The following is a 13149-nucleotide window of genomic DNA, read 5'->3' on the forward strand; positions in this document are numbered from 1 at the left end:
ATCACTGTATATAATGACCTATTGTGACCTCTAGGATAATCACAGCCTCAGGAAATTTTACAGTCACAAACTAGAGACTTCAGGCATCTTCAAATGTCAAGAGTTTTTAAAATCAAATGACGGCATGGATTTTTCTGTGACATTCCTTTAGGTCTTGGTGTCTTAATGTGGTGTTTAAGAGGGATTTTTGACCAGTTTTATGAATTACAAAGCAGGAAACAATCCTTAAGTTCAGCACCAAAACTGTGGAACAAATGGTGTCATCCAAAAATTGCTACAACAACTTATTAAACATAATTGAGCATGGGAACGGCTGTCATATACTTCCATTAGGATGTTCTCAGCCCCTATACAATATAAACTTTCAAAGTTTGAATAGGCTCGTAACCAAAAGACAATGTTTGTTAAATATTTATATCTTCAGGTTCCCAGCTTTCCTAAAGATCCCCTGTCCACCCCCAAAAAAAAGACTAAAATGGGTCTATGGAATAGCACAGAGGAGGTTAAGGTTATATCAGATATGTGGCATATTAGCATCCTCCAGTTTGTGTTCTGTATACTGACGTTTTGACGTAGGGGTCAGAGAAGCCGTTGGCGTCCATGGCGGCGAGGTGAGCACAGCGTATGATGCCCACTACCAGGCAAGACTTCTGGGTGTTGTACTTGAGAGAAATCATGATGCGTCCTCGTTCCTCCAGGGACTTGTCTTCTGTCTTGTTGACCTGCAGCGGTAGAAAAAATTACAAGATTTAGATGTAATAACCAGCAGTGCTCACAGCATCGACCATATGAAGGTGTGAATGCTACAAAAACATAATTTGCAACTGATGTTTCTCGTTTCTGGCATCGTCATCATCATCATCATCATTTGATTAATCCAAAGCTTTAATTTTCAAAATGCTGCAAATCCATGCAGACAGCAGTATAAGTTCCTGTAAATGTTCTCACTTGTGGATTTCAGTCATATTTTTGTCCTGTTTAGCATTTTGTAAAATGAATTCGATAATATAAAAAGTCTTCAGCAGCATCTTGATGGTTGTGTGTCCTGAAAATCAGCCAAACACTGATTGGCTGATTGATGTCACCTCCGCTGCAGAAGGTGAGCTAATAGCCTCATCAAAATTAATTTGCCATGCTATTTAGAGACAAGATAAACATCTGAACAGACACATGACCCATGTGTCTGATTTCATTCCCAACACAGCACTGAGCCCATGAGAGCCAAACTTTAACATCCTGCCAAATAAATCCGAACATTCACGTCTGTTTGGATGAGCTGATCTTAAAGAGATGTGGCCAAGGCTCGATTTATAACACAACTAAACACTAAAATAATTTGTTTTAAAAAATAGAGGATTCTTGTAACATTTCAAGTTATTCATACTTTTTGTAAAATAAGTAGTAACTGAGAGAAAGCGCAGATCTATGTCAGGCGGCTGTTGGTGGCCTTTCTTCATATTAAGTGCCAGGTGTCCTCCTGCATCTGCTGTTGATGTTCCAGGACACCACTACCAAGGCTGGGACGTCAACAAAATCCTATGGTTAGGTTTAGGCAACAAAAGCACGTGGGAACCAACACCCTGACATCAACAAAAGTATGTGGTTAGGTTTAGAAAAAAACATCATGGTTTGGCTTTACATTCATACAGGAATTGAACACCAGGCTCCAGGTAAAAGTCCAAGGTTTGTTGGACCCATCCACCACCCCTCCTGCCCACACTTTAGGGACTTTACGTCCTTACAACCTGACGCTGCCTGTCCACGTATCATACTACTGCGACAGGTGCCGTCTAGCAGACCGGCGGCATATCAGTACACCGGCAAAGGTTACGTCAGGTCGCGTGACATAATGATGCCCATGGCCGCATATCATACCACCTGTGAAAGGTAGCTTTTGACACCGAAATCACAGACAAAGTGGCGGTATTTGACGACTTTTGAATTAGAACAGGCTAAAATATTAAGGTGAAATGACCAAATCAACAAAATCTGCAAGTCTATAAAATCGGGCAGAAAACGCTCTGCTTTTCATTCATTCATTTATTCTGGAGCCTATCCCAGCTGACATTGGGTGAGAGGCAGGGTACACCCTGGACAGGTCTTCAGACTATCACAGGCCTGACACATAGAGACAGACAACCATTCACACTCACATTCACACCTACGGACAATTTAGAGTCACCAATTAACCTGCATGTCTTTAGACTGTGGGATGAAGCCCGGAGAAAAAGCCACACTGACATGGGGAGAACATGAATGCTCCCCCACTCCAGGGAACCAGAAATCCTTTTGCTGTGAGGCAATAATGCCATGCTGTCCTCTGCTTTTTAATCGCTCCAACAAAACCAGGTTGCAGCCGGACCACAGAGAGCTGCTCATTCATCTTGTAACGTGCCTAACTTTAGTGAATCATAACATCTGCAGATGCTTTGGTTCAAAATGAGACCAAACTTTTCTATGAATTTGAGTTTTTGAGCCACGACGAAGACCAAAATGTGTCCTGTAACAGACGGCAACACTTGTTGTTTCGGCGAAGCCATTTTCCAGAAAAAATGCAGCTCCTACCTGCTGGTTAAGGGGAATGAAAACTCAGCAGTAAGTGACGGTATAAAACAGTCAGTTAAACAGGCTGTAGAACAATTATAAATCACCGCAACCATGAGATACAAAATGTAAGGCTGATTGGTCCAGTAGTTTGCAAGATTAGCTACGGAAAGACTGATGTATTTTCTCTCACACATACACTCAAACACACGGCCAAATGCACAGTCATACATAATTTCCACTCATTAAGCTTGCAGTTCTACCCCCACCCTGCCCGAAACCAACCATCAAATCAACAATCAATCAGTAAGTTGAGTCAGTTATTATTCAGTGGTTGGCACTCTGATTCCCCCCCCCCACGTCCCTTCAGTGCTCCACAGGGCTTTTAAGCTCCCCAGAGAGAAAAATATATGCTTGATGTATGACTTCTTACAGAAAAGCAGCCCAGGCCCCTAAAGAGCTATTTGAGCTTTGTTTTTTCCACTGCTATGCCCAATGATTTAGAAATGCAATTTACCAGCAACACTCGCGCAGCTGCTGATTGGGTGCATGCGCATTCCCCTTACATCAGCATTTATTTAAACCGCATATACATTATAAGACTATTCATATCAGTAGAGCAAATGCACAGAGGCTTAAGAGCTTCAAGCTTATCGAGAGCTACTTGAAAGTGCATGGACCAGTGGAAATGTGGGCACTGTGGAACTGTGAGTTCTTTCATTTTGGTTTGTGTCATTTCAAATTGATATTCACTGAGTTTTTTCAGTCTCATTCTGCCTCCCTGTCTCCTTTATGACAAATTACTTCACACTGAAGCTGAGATATAAAGTTAAAAACACATATAGAGAAAGTTGTTCCAATAACTTTTCACTGTTTTTCTTTAGTCAGCACAGTGATGCAGTGGTTAGCATTGTCGCCACACAGCAAGAGAGTTCCTGGTTCGAGCCCAGGGTGGGGGGTTTGAATACTTCTGTGTGGAGTTTGTATGTTCTCCTTGTGCCAGTGTGGGTTTTTCTCAAGGTACTCCAGCTTCCTCCCACAGTCCAAAGACATGCAGGTTAATTGGTGACTCTAAATTGTCCGTAGGTGTGAATGTGAGTGTGAATGGTTGTCTGTCTCCATGTGTCAGCCCTGTGATAGTCCTGTGACCTGTCCAGGGTGAACCCCACCTCTTACCCAATGTCACCTGGGATAAGCTGGATTTTACTGCATGACCTGTGTGGGAGTCTATATTAAAATTAAAACTGAGGATTTAATATAGTTTTGCTTTGGGCTGCACCTATCTTTTCTTATTTTTTTGACTGATCTAATGATAGAGTAATTGACTAATCAAAAAAATGGACAACTAATATATCAATTATACTAATTAAATTTTTTTTGTTTTGTTTTGTTTTTACTTTATCCTACTATTAAATGGAGAAACCTCTGTCCCTCCCTCTGTCCGTCCCAGTCCGTCCGTCATCAACCGTTTTCCTCTTCACTGCTTTGACCAACTTGCACATAGGCTTTCATCTTGGTCATATACAGACAGCCACGATGCCGTTATTGCATATTCCCCACATTTCTACTGTTTATATTCGCGGTTTTCTCCACTACCCATTTACACTGTGAGCATCATCACCAGCGCGAGCTGCGCATGCGCGGGTCATGTGCAGACAGCCACGATGCCGTTATTGCATTTTTCCCACATTTCTACTGTTTACATTCGCGTTTTTGTCCACCTCCCATTCACACTGTGAGCACCATTAGCAGCGTGATGGTACCACAGTTTGGCTGGGAAGCCTTTATCTCCATCACTTGCGGATCGAAACCTGTATGTGTGTACCTGTGTGCCTGCGCACGCGCGTGCCTCTGTGCTGTCAGTCAAAACTATGCTCCATGTATTTTGCCTATAGACTGTATTTTGCCATAAAAGATGTTTCTAAATACAGTGTGCATTGTTTGTCTTACATCAATATTTATTACACAGTGCATTTACAGTGCTCTGATTTTGCATCTCCTCTAATATACTGTTTTTGATTTCTTATTCCTCTATACATAACACATCCCCGGGTATGGACTAGTATAGACTTTATTTTGATATTACCATTCAGAAGAAAAAAGAACAGGGTTACAGCTGACGTCTCCCACCCGAAGCCTCCCTCCCCTCCCTTCAAAGGTCAGTATATATACACGTACATTAAAATAGAAGGTTTAAGTCCTCTGTTTTCACAGTCTCACAAAGACTAGTCAATATTCCGTACATGTTAATACAAACAGATAAACCAATATACAGAACAAAACAACCAAGAAAAGGAAAAAAAAATGTTCAAAATTGATATTTTTTTCCTCAATTAATATAACAATTAATTTCCCCAAAAATAAGTGTCAAGAACTTGTCTCATTAATATTTAGATAATTTAATTCATTAATAATAATAATAATAATAGGTCCAGTATTCTTCCTATCAGACATCAAATTGCTGAGACACATACATTAATCTAATCACTGTATATCGTAGCAGCCCTTTCCCTGAACTGGAGAATCAGTTTTTTAACTTACTTAAGAACTTCACTTAAAACCTGAAATGATTATGACATGGATTTATTTCATCACTGGGGTAGTATACAGGTGAGACAATTACTGGCAGATGCATTTTTGCATCAGTGTGAAGCACGGACAATAACTGAAACAGTTTACAGACTGTGACAGCGGTCTGTAAAGTTAGTTTAAGCCATTTTTTTCACTCGTACATAGCCATTAAAGTAAAAAGAAAATATAAAATGGACGAATAATAACGTTAGATGACGCTTCGTGTAATGTTAGCGGCAGTGCAGAAATTTTAAGTGACTAATAACAGAAACAGTTTCTGCGTATTGATAATAATCCTAATATGTGATTCTTCTGAGGGGACAAACATTAAACAGAATGATGCCATCTTGATAAAGCGCTTAGGGATGCTTTCACTTAAAGTGTCCGTGTACAGCAGTGTGTACTCCTGTGATGAGCCATTTTGGTTGCAGCCATAAAATGGAAAAATAATTGATGTAGCTACGGTGACATCACCCACTGGTTTGTGGGTGAAGTTGACATTTCGCCTGTCGAACCATATCTGGGTGAGAGGGTGGAGCTGTGGAGGAGTGAGGGGTGGATCTGACTGAGAAGCAGAGGACTGTATCAGCAGACAACCTGTCACTCAAAGCTGCCTGCCCTTAGTTATGCACAATGTAAAGCCTAAATAAAATGTAAACAGCTGCGTTACAGTTGTCATGAAGGGGGGGATTAGCTATAGAGACCAAAACTGTTTTTGTACCAGGCTGTAAACATGTTTATTTCTGCTGTAAAGTTGGGCGTTCTAACATGGGGGTCTAAGGATTGACTCGCTTTTTGAGCCAGCCTCAAGTGGCCATTAGAGGAACTGCAGTTTTTTGGCATGTCTGTGTTGGCTTCATTTTTCATCCTTGGAGGTTTCTGCTTGGCTGCAGCCCCTTCTCCAAAAAAATCTATACTTTGTGATGCAGCGTCATATGTTTGCAAATTGATATATTGCCGTAATCAATGTCAATGAACCACCTCTGCTTTAATGTAACTGTTGTTAAACCTGGTCTCCAATCAATAAATAAATCAACATGTTTGCTGTTTTCCATGAAGGCATGTGAGAAAAACAACGTTTTCTTCATAAAAAATTCAAGGTAACACAGCGTGACTAATTGATTTACAAATGGTCATTTTACGGGTGACGTACCACTTGAAACAACCAAGATGACAAAATGCATCTCTCTGTTTTTCTTTGAAAGCCAGAAACAATTTCACTATTTGTGGAATAATTATACTGAAAGTCTGAATGGACATGAATGGACAGCTGCTGCTTCAAACAATCCTGCCTTAACAAGCTCCAAGCAGCGGCCGTTGTTACAGTTGTTGCGGGCCCACACATTTGCTGCTAAACACTGAACTCCGCTTCAACATTCAGAAACAGTATGAGAATAATAAAATGAAGAAAAACAGGCTGAAAGTCTCTGCAGACAGATTTCTGTCTCCGCCACAGTCTTTGTGCTTCTGTGTGGGAGACAGTGCTCGACAATCTGTCCAGCAGTGTCCACAGCAGGATACTAATCAGATATCTCCAGGGAACTGACTCTCTCTATACGAATCACAAATGACTTTTACAAGGCGTCTCGCTGGACTCGAGGACTCGGCATCCATTTCATCTGGCATGCCGACATGTTTCAGCCGCCGCCTCAGTTTACTGTCAAACCCATTTAGTCCTGTCTCTTCTTCTACTGTTTATCTGAGTTTAGGACATCCTGCTGGTTGTCTCTGCCCCTCTGTCTCCTTTACCAAGATGTACTTTGGGAGGTCTGTGACACTCCGAGAGGCTGACAGGAATACAAGAGTATGAAGACAGAGAGCGAGGGAGGAAGTACAAACCTCAGGCTGCCTGGATGATATCAAGGCCAGCGCACCTGACAAGTGCAGACGTCTTTACAGCACTCAGAGTCTTCTTTTCTCTTTCACACTCACAGAGCATAATTCAAAACTCAAGACCTACATCTGTTCTTTAGCATTTCTGTCCCCTTGAATTTTGCCCTTGTGTTCATTTTATTTAGTCGACTGTTAATGTTCTGGTAGAATTTATGTCCCGCCACTTATGTTTTTACTGTATTCTATAATTCCTTATATATGTTATTGCTCTACTAAACATGGAACATCAATTTATCCTCGCTAGGCATCCTTCTTTAATAAATATTTTTGAAGCTAGCACATGAAGAATTTATACCAACAAATAGAGACATTAAAAGCTCCTGTCCCCTCCCTCCTGTCCTAAGCCCCTCCCACCAGACGACCACAGGCATATGCATGAGCTTCATACAGTAACCCAGTGATTTCCATACATTTATTTATTTAGTTTCATTGTACAGTTGTACATAGCAAATTCTCTCAGCCCCTCATTGCTCCACTGTCTCTGTTTTTCAGACAAGAATTAGCGAGCTAGCCACAGTCCCTCCGCCTCACTCCCCGCTGCTGTGGACTGCTTCCCCAGGAGGAGAACAGGCAGCATCTTGAGAAACGGAGCTTTGATCTGCGACTGTAACAGCTGAATTTCAATCAGCAGAAACTCCCCAGTGCTGGGTGTCACAGCAGTTGGTGGCCAGCGGCAGTGCCAGGTTTAACCTGTGTAACAGCAGCAACAGAAAGTTTGCTGATCCAGCGACAAATCAGGTCTTTCTGTTCCCCTAGAGCTGGGCTTTGCACTGGCTGGGGTTGCTGCGGCTGCTGACTGGAGTTCTATATCTGGAGCTGCTGCCTGCTCTCCTCCCTGCGAAGTAGGCTGTAGTGGTGGGGAGTGAGGCGAAGGACACACTTTGATTTGAGAATCTTGCAAAAGTTAGCTTCATAAACTTGAAGTTGAAGTCGCAGTCAGAATCGAAATCAGAATGCCTTTATTATCATTGTATCATTAAAAACGCAAGGAAATTAGGAGTGCTACTCCTGTAAGGTGCTGACAGTTAAAAACCACTTCCATCATACAGTACAGGCCAAAAGTTTGGACACACCTTCTCATTCAATGTGTTTTCTTTATTTTCATGACTATTTACATTGTAGATTCTCACTGAAGGCATCAAAACTATGAATGAACACATGTGGAGTTATGTACTTAACAAAAAAAGGTGAAATAACTGAAAACATGTTTTATATTCTAGTTTCTGCACACTCTTGGCATTCTCTCCATGAGCTTCAAGAGGTAGTCACCTGAAATGGTTTCCACTTCACAGGTGTGCCTTATCAGGGTTAATTAGTGGAATTTCTTGTTTTATCAATGGGGTTGGGACCATCAGTTGTGTTGTGCAGAAGTCAGGTTAATACACAGCCGACAGCCCTATTGGACAACTGTTAAAATTCATATTATGGCAAGAACCAATCAGCTAACTAAAGCAAAACGAGTGGCCATCATTACTTTAAGAAATGAAGGTCAGTCAGTCCGGAAAATTGCAAAAACTTTAAATGTGTCCCCAAGTGGAGTCGCAAAAACCATCAAGCGCTACAACGAAACTGGCACACATGAGGACCGACCCAGGAAAGGAAGACCAAGAGTCACCTCTGCTTCTGAGGATAAGTTCATCCGAGTCACCAGCCTCAGAAATCGCAAGTTAACAGCAGCTCAGATCAGAGACCAGATGAATGCCACACAGAGTTCTAGCAGCAGACCCATCTCTAGAACAACTGTTAAGAGGAGACTGCGCCAATCAGGCCTTCATGGTCAAATAGCTGCTAGGAAACCACTGCTAAGGAGAGGCAACAAGCAGAAGAGATTTGTTTGGGCCAAGAAACACAAGGAATGGACATTAGACCAGTGGAAATCTGTGCTTTGGTCTGATGAGTCCAAATTTGAGATCTTTGGTTCCAACCGCCGTGTCTTTGTGAGACGCAGAAAAGGTGAACGGATGGATTCCACATGCCTGGTTCCCACTGTGAAGCATGGAGGAGGAGGTGTGATGGTGTGGGGGTGTTTTGCTGGTGACACTGTTGGGGATTTATTCAAAATTGAAGGCACACTGAACCAGCATGGCTACCACAGCATCCTGCAGCGACATGCCATCCCATCCGGTTTGCGTTTAGTTGGACGATCATTTATTTTTCAACAGGACAATGACCCCAAACACACCTCCAGGCTGTGTAAGGGCTATTTGACCAAGAAGGAGAGTGATGGAGTGCTGCGGCAGATGACCTGGCCTCCACAGTCACCGGACCTGAACCCAATCGAGATGGTTTGGGGTGAGCTGGACCGCAGAGTGAAGGCAAAGGGGCCAACAAGTGCTAAACACCTCTGGGAACTCCTTCAAGACTGTTGGAAAACCATTTCAGGTGACTACCTCTTGAAGCTCATGGAGAGAATGCCAAGAGTGTGCAAAGCAGTAATCAGAGCAAAGTGGCTATTTTGAAGAAACTAGAATATAAAACATGTTTTCAGTTATTTCACCTTTTTTTGTTAAGTACATAACTCCACATGTGTTCATTCATAGTTTTGATGCCTTCAGTGAGAATCTACAATGTAAATAGTCATGAAAATAAAGAAAACGCATTGAATGAGAAGGTGTGTCCAAACTTTTGGCCTGTACTGTACATTCAACCATCCAATACACACAATAATAAATAAACAATAAATAAGTTTAATAGGTAAAAAACTACATATAGTACGTCTTTGAATATTGCACATCTGGTGTAGGAATTATACCCAAAAAAAGATTCATCCTGTGTATTTGAATTCATTCAGAGACCCTATTGCTGTGGGAGAACACTGTATTTGAGTCTGTTTGTCTGGGTTTTGAATGATGTGAAGTGCTTTCCAGAGGGCAGCAAGTCAAACAGATGGTATCCTGAATCGTGAGCCTTTGTCTCCAGTTAGCAGAAGGCTAAACAATTTGCAACATTTTCTCTCTATCTCTGAAACACTTGGCTGGTATTGACATTGTCATATTTTGTTTATTCTAAGATCTTTTAGACTCTGAGAGTGCATCTTCTGTTTTTGGGTTGCTTTGCATTGTAGACGGTTGTTGCCAATGCTAGAATGGCAACTTTCTCTGCAGGATCTTCTGACATAGAATCAGACTTTCACTGGAGCAATGAGCTCGCATGCCTGCTTTTGTGGAACAGCCAGTAGGAACATCTTGTCTGTGAGGGTGCTTTCAGACCTAGAGTTGTCTCCTTCAGGGAGAATCAGGGACTAATTTTGTTCCAAAGTTGTATAATTGCCTAGAGTTGGTTCATGTTCTCACAGCAGCATTTACAAGCGGAGCAGATCAAATACCTTTTGCAAGAAAGCTGCTCTTGATTAGTCAGAACTTCCATGTGGGAAAAATCCAGGAAGTAAACAAAACGTTGAAGAAGAGTACACTTACAAGATAAATGTGACACTTTCTAATGTCACAATGGAGGGACAACTACGCAGGTTGATTTTAGTGCTGCTCATCGTGGACTATATTGCTGTCATTGTTCATTTTAGTCAAACCATACAGTTTGAAAACGAGGCGCGGCTCCAACTAGAAAACAATGTTGTGATGCATTGGATGTGCTGAATGTGCATATTAAAGGCCCGAACATACTCGGGCGGAACATATGCGGAACGGACTCCGCGGAGGTCTGCGCGGACTCAAAACGGACGTCCGCAAGGCCTGTGCGCGCAAAGCTCAGATTTTACGACCGTGCGGACTCCGCTCCGCTCACATCACAGGGATTTTTCACGGACATTTTTACAGGAAACTACAACACGAAAGTGCGCTCGACTATGGAAGACCGAATGACTGCGGACATTCCTCGCGGAGTCCGTTCCGCTTATAGTATGCCCGAGTATGTTCGGGCCTTAAGGCGGTACCATTCTGATTTTTTGGCATTCTGGTTTGATTTGGTCGGAGGAGGCAAATTTCTGTTTCCGACGTCCATTTATATATAAGTAAATACATATGCTTGAACCATTGCGATGGATTCAGAGTTTGCAGTGACGCCAATTATTTTCCGCCGCGTTAGTTCACCACACGGACCGTTTAAACTGGCAACAACTGCAGCCGGCTCAAACGTGATTCGTCAATATCACGCGGACTAGAAACAGCCTACAACCGGAAACCAGGGCTCTTCCGCTCTTCTTCCAGAGGCAATATTTACGGGGTTTGCCTACAGACTCTACATTCACTGAATGTAGAGTCTGTATATAGAGACTAAGGTAGTACAGGAGGTGCACATTAATAATCCTCCAGGACTGTAACATGCTCATGTTTAACCCAAACATTGTGTCATGTGACTGCAATTGGTTCAGATCCAGGTCAGAACATGTTCTCACTACAAACGAACCGCACCAGAGTTGTAACCAGACTGAGACCACCTCTTCAAGAAGGTCTCAGTCTAGTTGCTGTGTTCACACCTGCCCAAACAAACCGCACTTAGGGGGCAAACGAACTTGATTTTGATTGAACCGAACCAAACAGGGCAAGTGTGAAAGCACCCTGAAATGACCTGTAGCCTGAAAACAGCCAAGAGGAGGTGCAGAAGCCTGGTTTTCTCTCAGTCCACTTGAATCACAATATGCTCAGAGTAAACATGGGATTTTTGCCTATTGAGGCCAAAATTACACTGCCTACCCCAGCTTTAAAACTGAGAGACTCAATTGATTACCATGTAAAATCAATAATCACAAATAAACACAACATACATGTCAGCATCTACATGGCCTCTGCTCTTCATAGACTCCGTCTGCTCTCTTTCCTTGCTTCTATGAGCCTCCTTTTCCTCTTTCCATCAATCTGTTCAAACATTAAATCTACTTACATACACAAACATACTGCTCTGTGGTAGTGTTTGCTTAACATTTTCCAGCTAATTGTACCATTGCCTGGGGGAAAACTCAATTAAGATTGGCTAGAGGATGTCCATTAATTGAATTTAACGCACAGTATAACCGGACACCTCTGACGTGACTGTCTGAACATCGTTCTAAATGAATGTAGCTGCAGAGCTAAATAATGGAGTGAGATATACATCTCTTGCTCTCCTTCTCTCTCTGTGCCTACGTCTTTGTGTTCTGAACTCCACAGGCTGGCAACAAAGCAGCACAGAGGTAGCAACTCAAAACAATAATATTCCTAGTGTATTGACTGGGTTTCAGGTAATGCTCCATCCTTGAGGGGTTACCAGGGAAACGGCGATATTACCAGGAAAGAGATCAGGTGATCCAAGGATAAAGGGGAGTTTTCCTTTGACTTGTCCCTGCTGCTCAGCCACTAATCAATTCCAATCTCTTAAGTTAAGTTAGAGGTGGAAAACCCTTAATTAACTGCCACAATTGTCTCCCTCTTTGCCTATCTCCTGCCATGCTCAGAGTAGCACAGGTCTCCAGACATACTCAGACGAGTCTTTTTTTTGTGCCACATGTCATTGGCAAACCTCTTTTGAAACAAAGCGTGGGTAGTTCAGGATATGAGGCTGTAAATGTGTGCAACAGGAAGCTGGGCCAAAACGCATCTCCTGCCAATGTCCTGGTAGGATCCCTCAGATCAACACCTCTCAGAGAACAGTGGGGTGCTGACTATTGTGCTGATGCAAGAGAAGAGACCGTGGCTCACAGGGCACTGGCATTCAGTCTGCACACTCACAAACATATTCCACGCAGAGAGGATCAAGAAAGCAGTGCTGATAACAAAGGAGGTAAAATCAGATATAAGAATCTGGCGCTCTGAGGCTTAACTAGAAATTTTTGGCTCCCTGAAAAGAATATTCCTCAGGTTTCTTGTCTTTTTTCAGTTAAATCAAGACTTAATGTCTCAGTTTAAGCCCACAGGTTGCTGCAGTGTTTATTACAGCTCACAAAAGAAATGCATCACACAGAACATGAGGCTTTTCTCTGTAACATCAATCTTTTGAAATCTGAGCAAATTGGCTCGATTTCTTTTAAAGACATTGGAAGAAGGCAATGAGCAATGAAAGAAGAAATTACCCTAAATATTAGCTAGAAATAGAGAAACCACCTGGAAAGAGTGCTTAAAAATTTTAATAATTTTGTAACATAATTTTAAAATGTAACAATAATAATCATTATAAATATATTTTTTTCTGCTATTTTTTTTTAAATAAATA

The 13149-nt window shown here is 42.1% G+C and overlaps 1 protein-coding gene across 2 annotated transcripts in view; it reads right to left on the reverse strand.

Moving 5' to 3' along the window:
• doc2b (double C2-like domains, beta) overlaps positions 1-13149 on the reverse strand; it is a 255155-nt gene that overhangs the window by 12818 nt on the left and 229188 nt on the right. For both annotated transcript variants that reach the window (XM_033609357.2, XM_033609347.2), the window contains one exon: positions 565-722. In XM_033609357.2, the coding sequence (XP_033465248.1) occupies positions 565-722 (158 nt within the window). The remainder of the gene's footprint in view (positions 1-564; positions 723-13149) is intronic.

This window comes from Epinephelus lanceolatus, chromosome 11 (assembly GCF_041903045.1).
Source record: "Epinephelus lanceolatus isolate andai-2023 chromosome 11, ASM4190304v1, whole genome shotgun sequence".
In the NCBI taxonomy this organism is placed as follows: Eukaryota; Metazoa; Chordata; class Actinopteri; order Perciformes; family Serranidae; genus Epinephelus; species Epinephelus lanceolatus.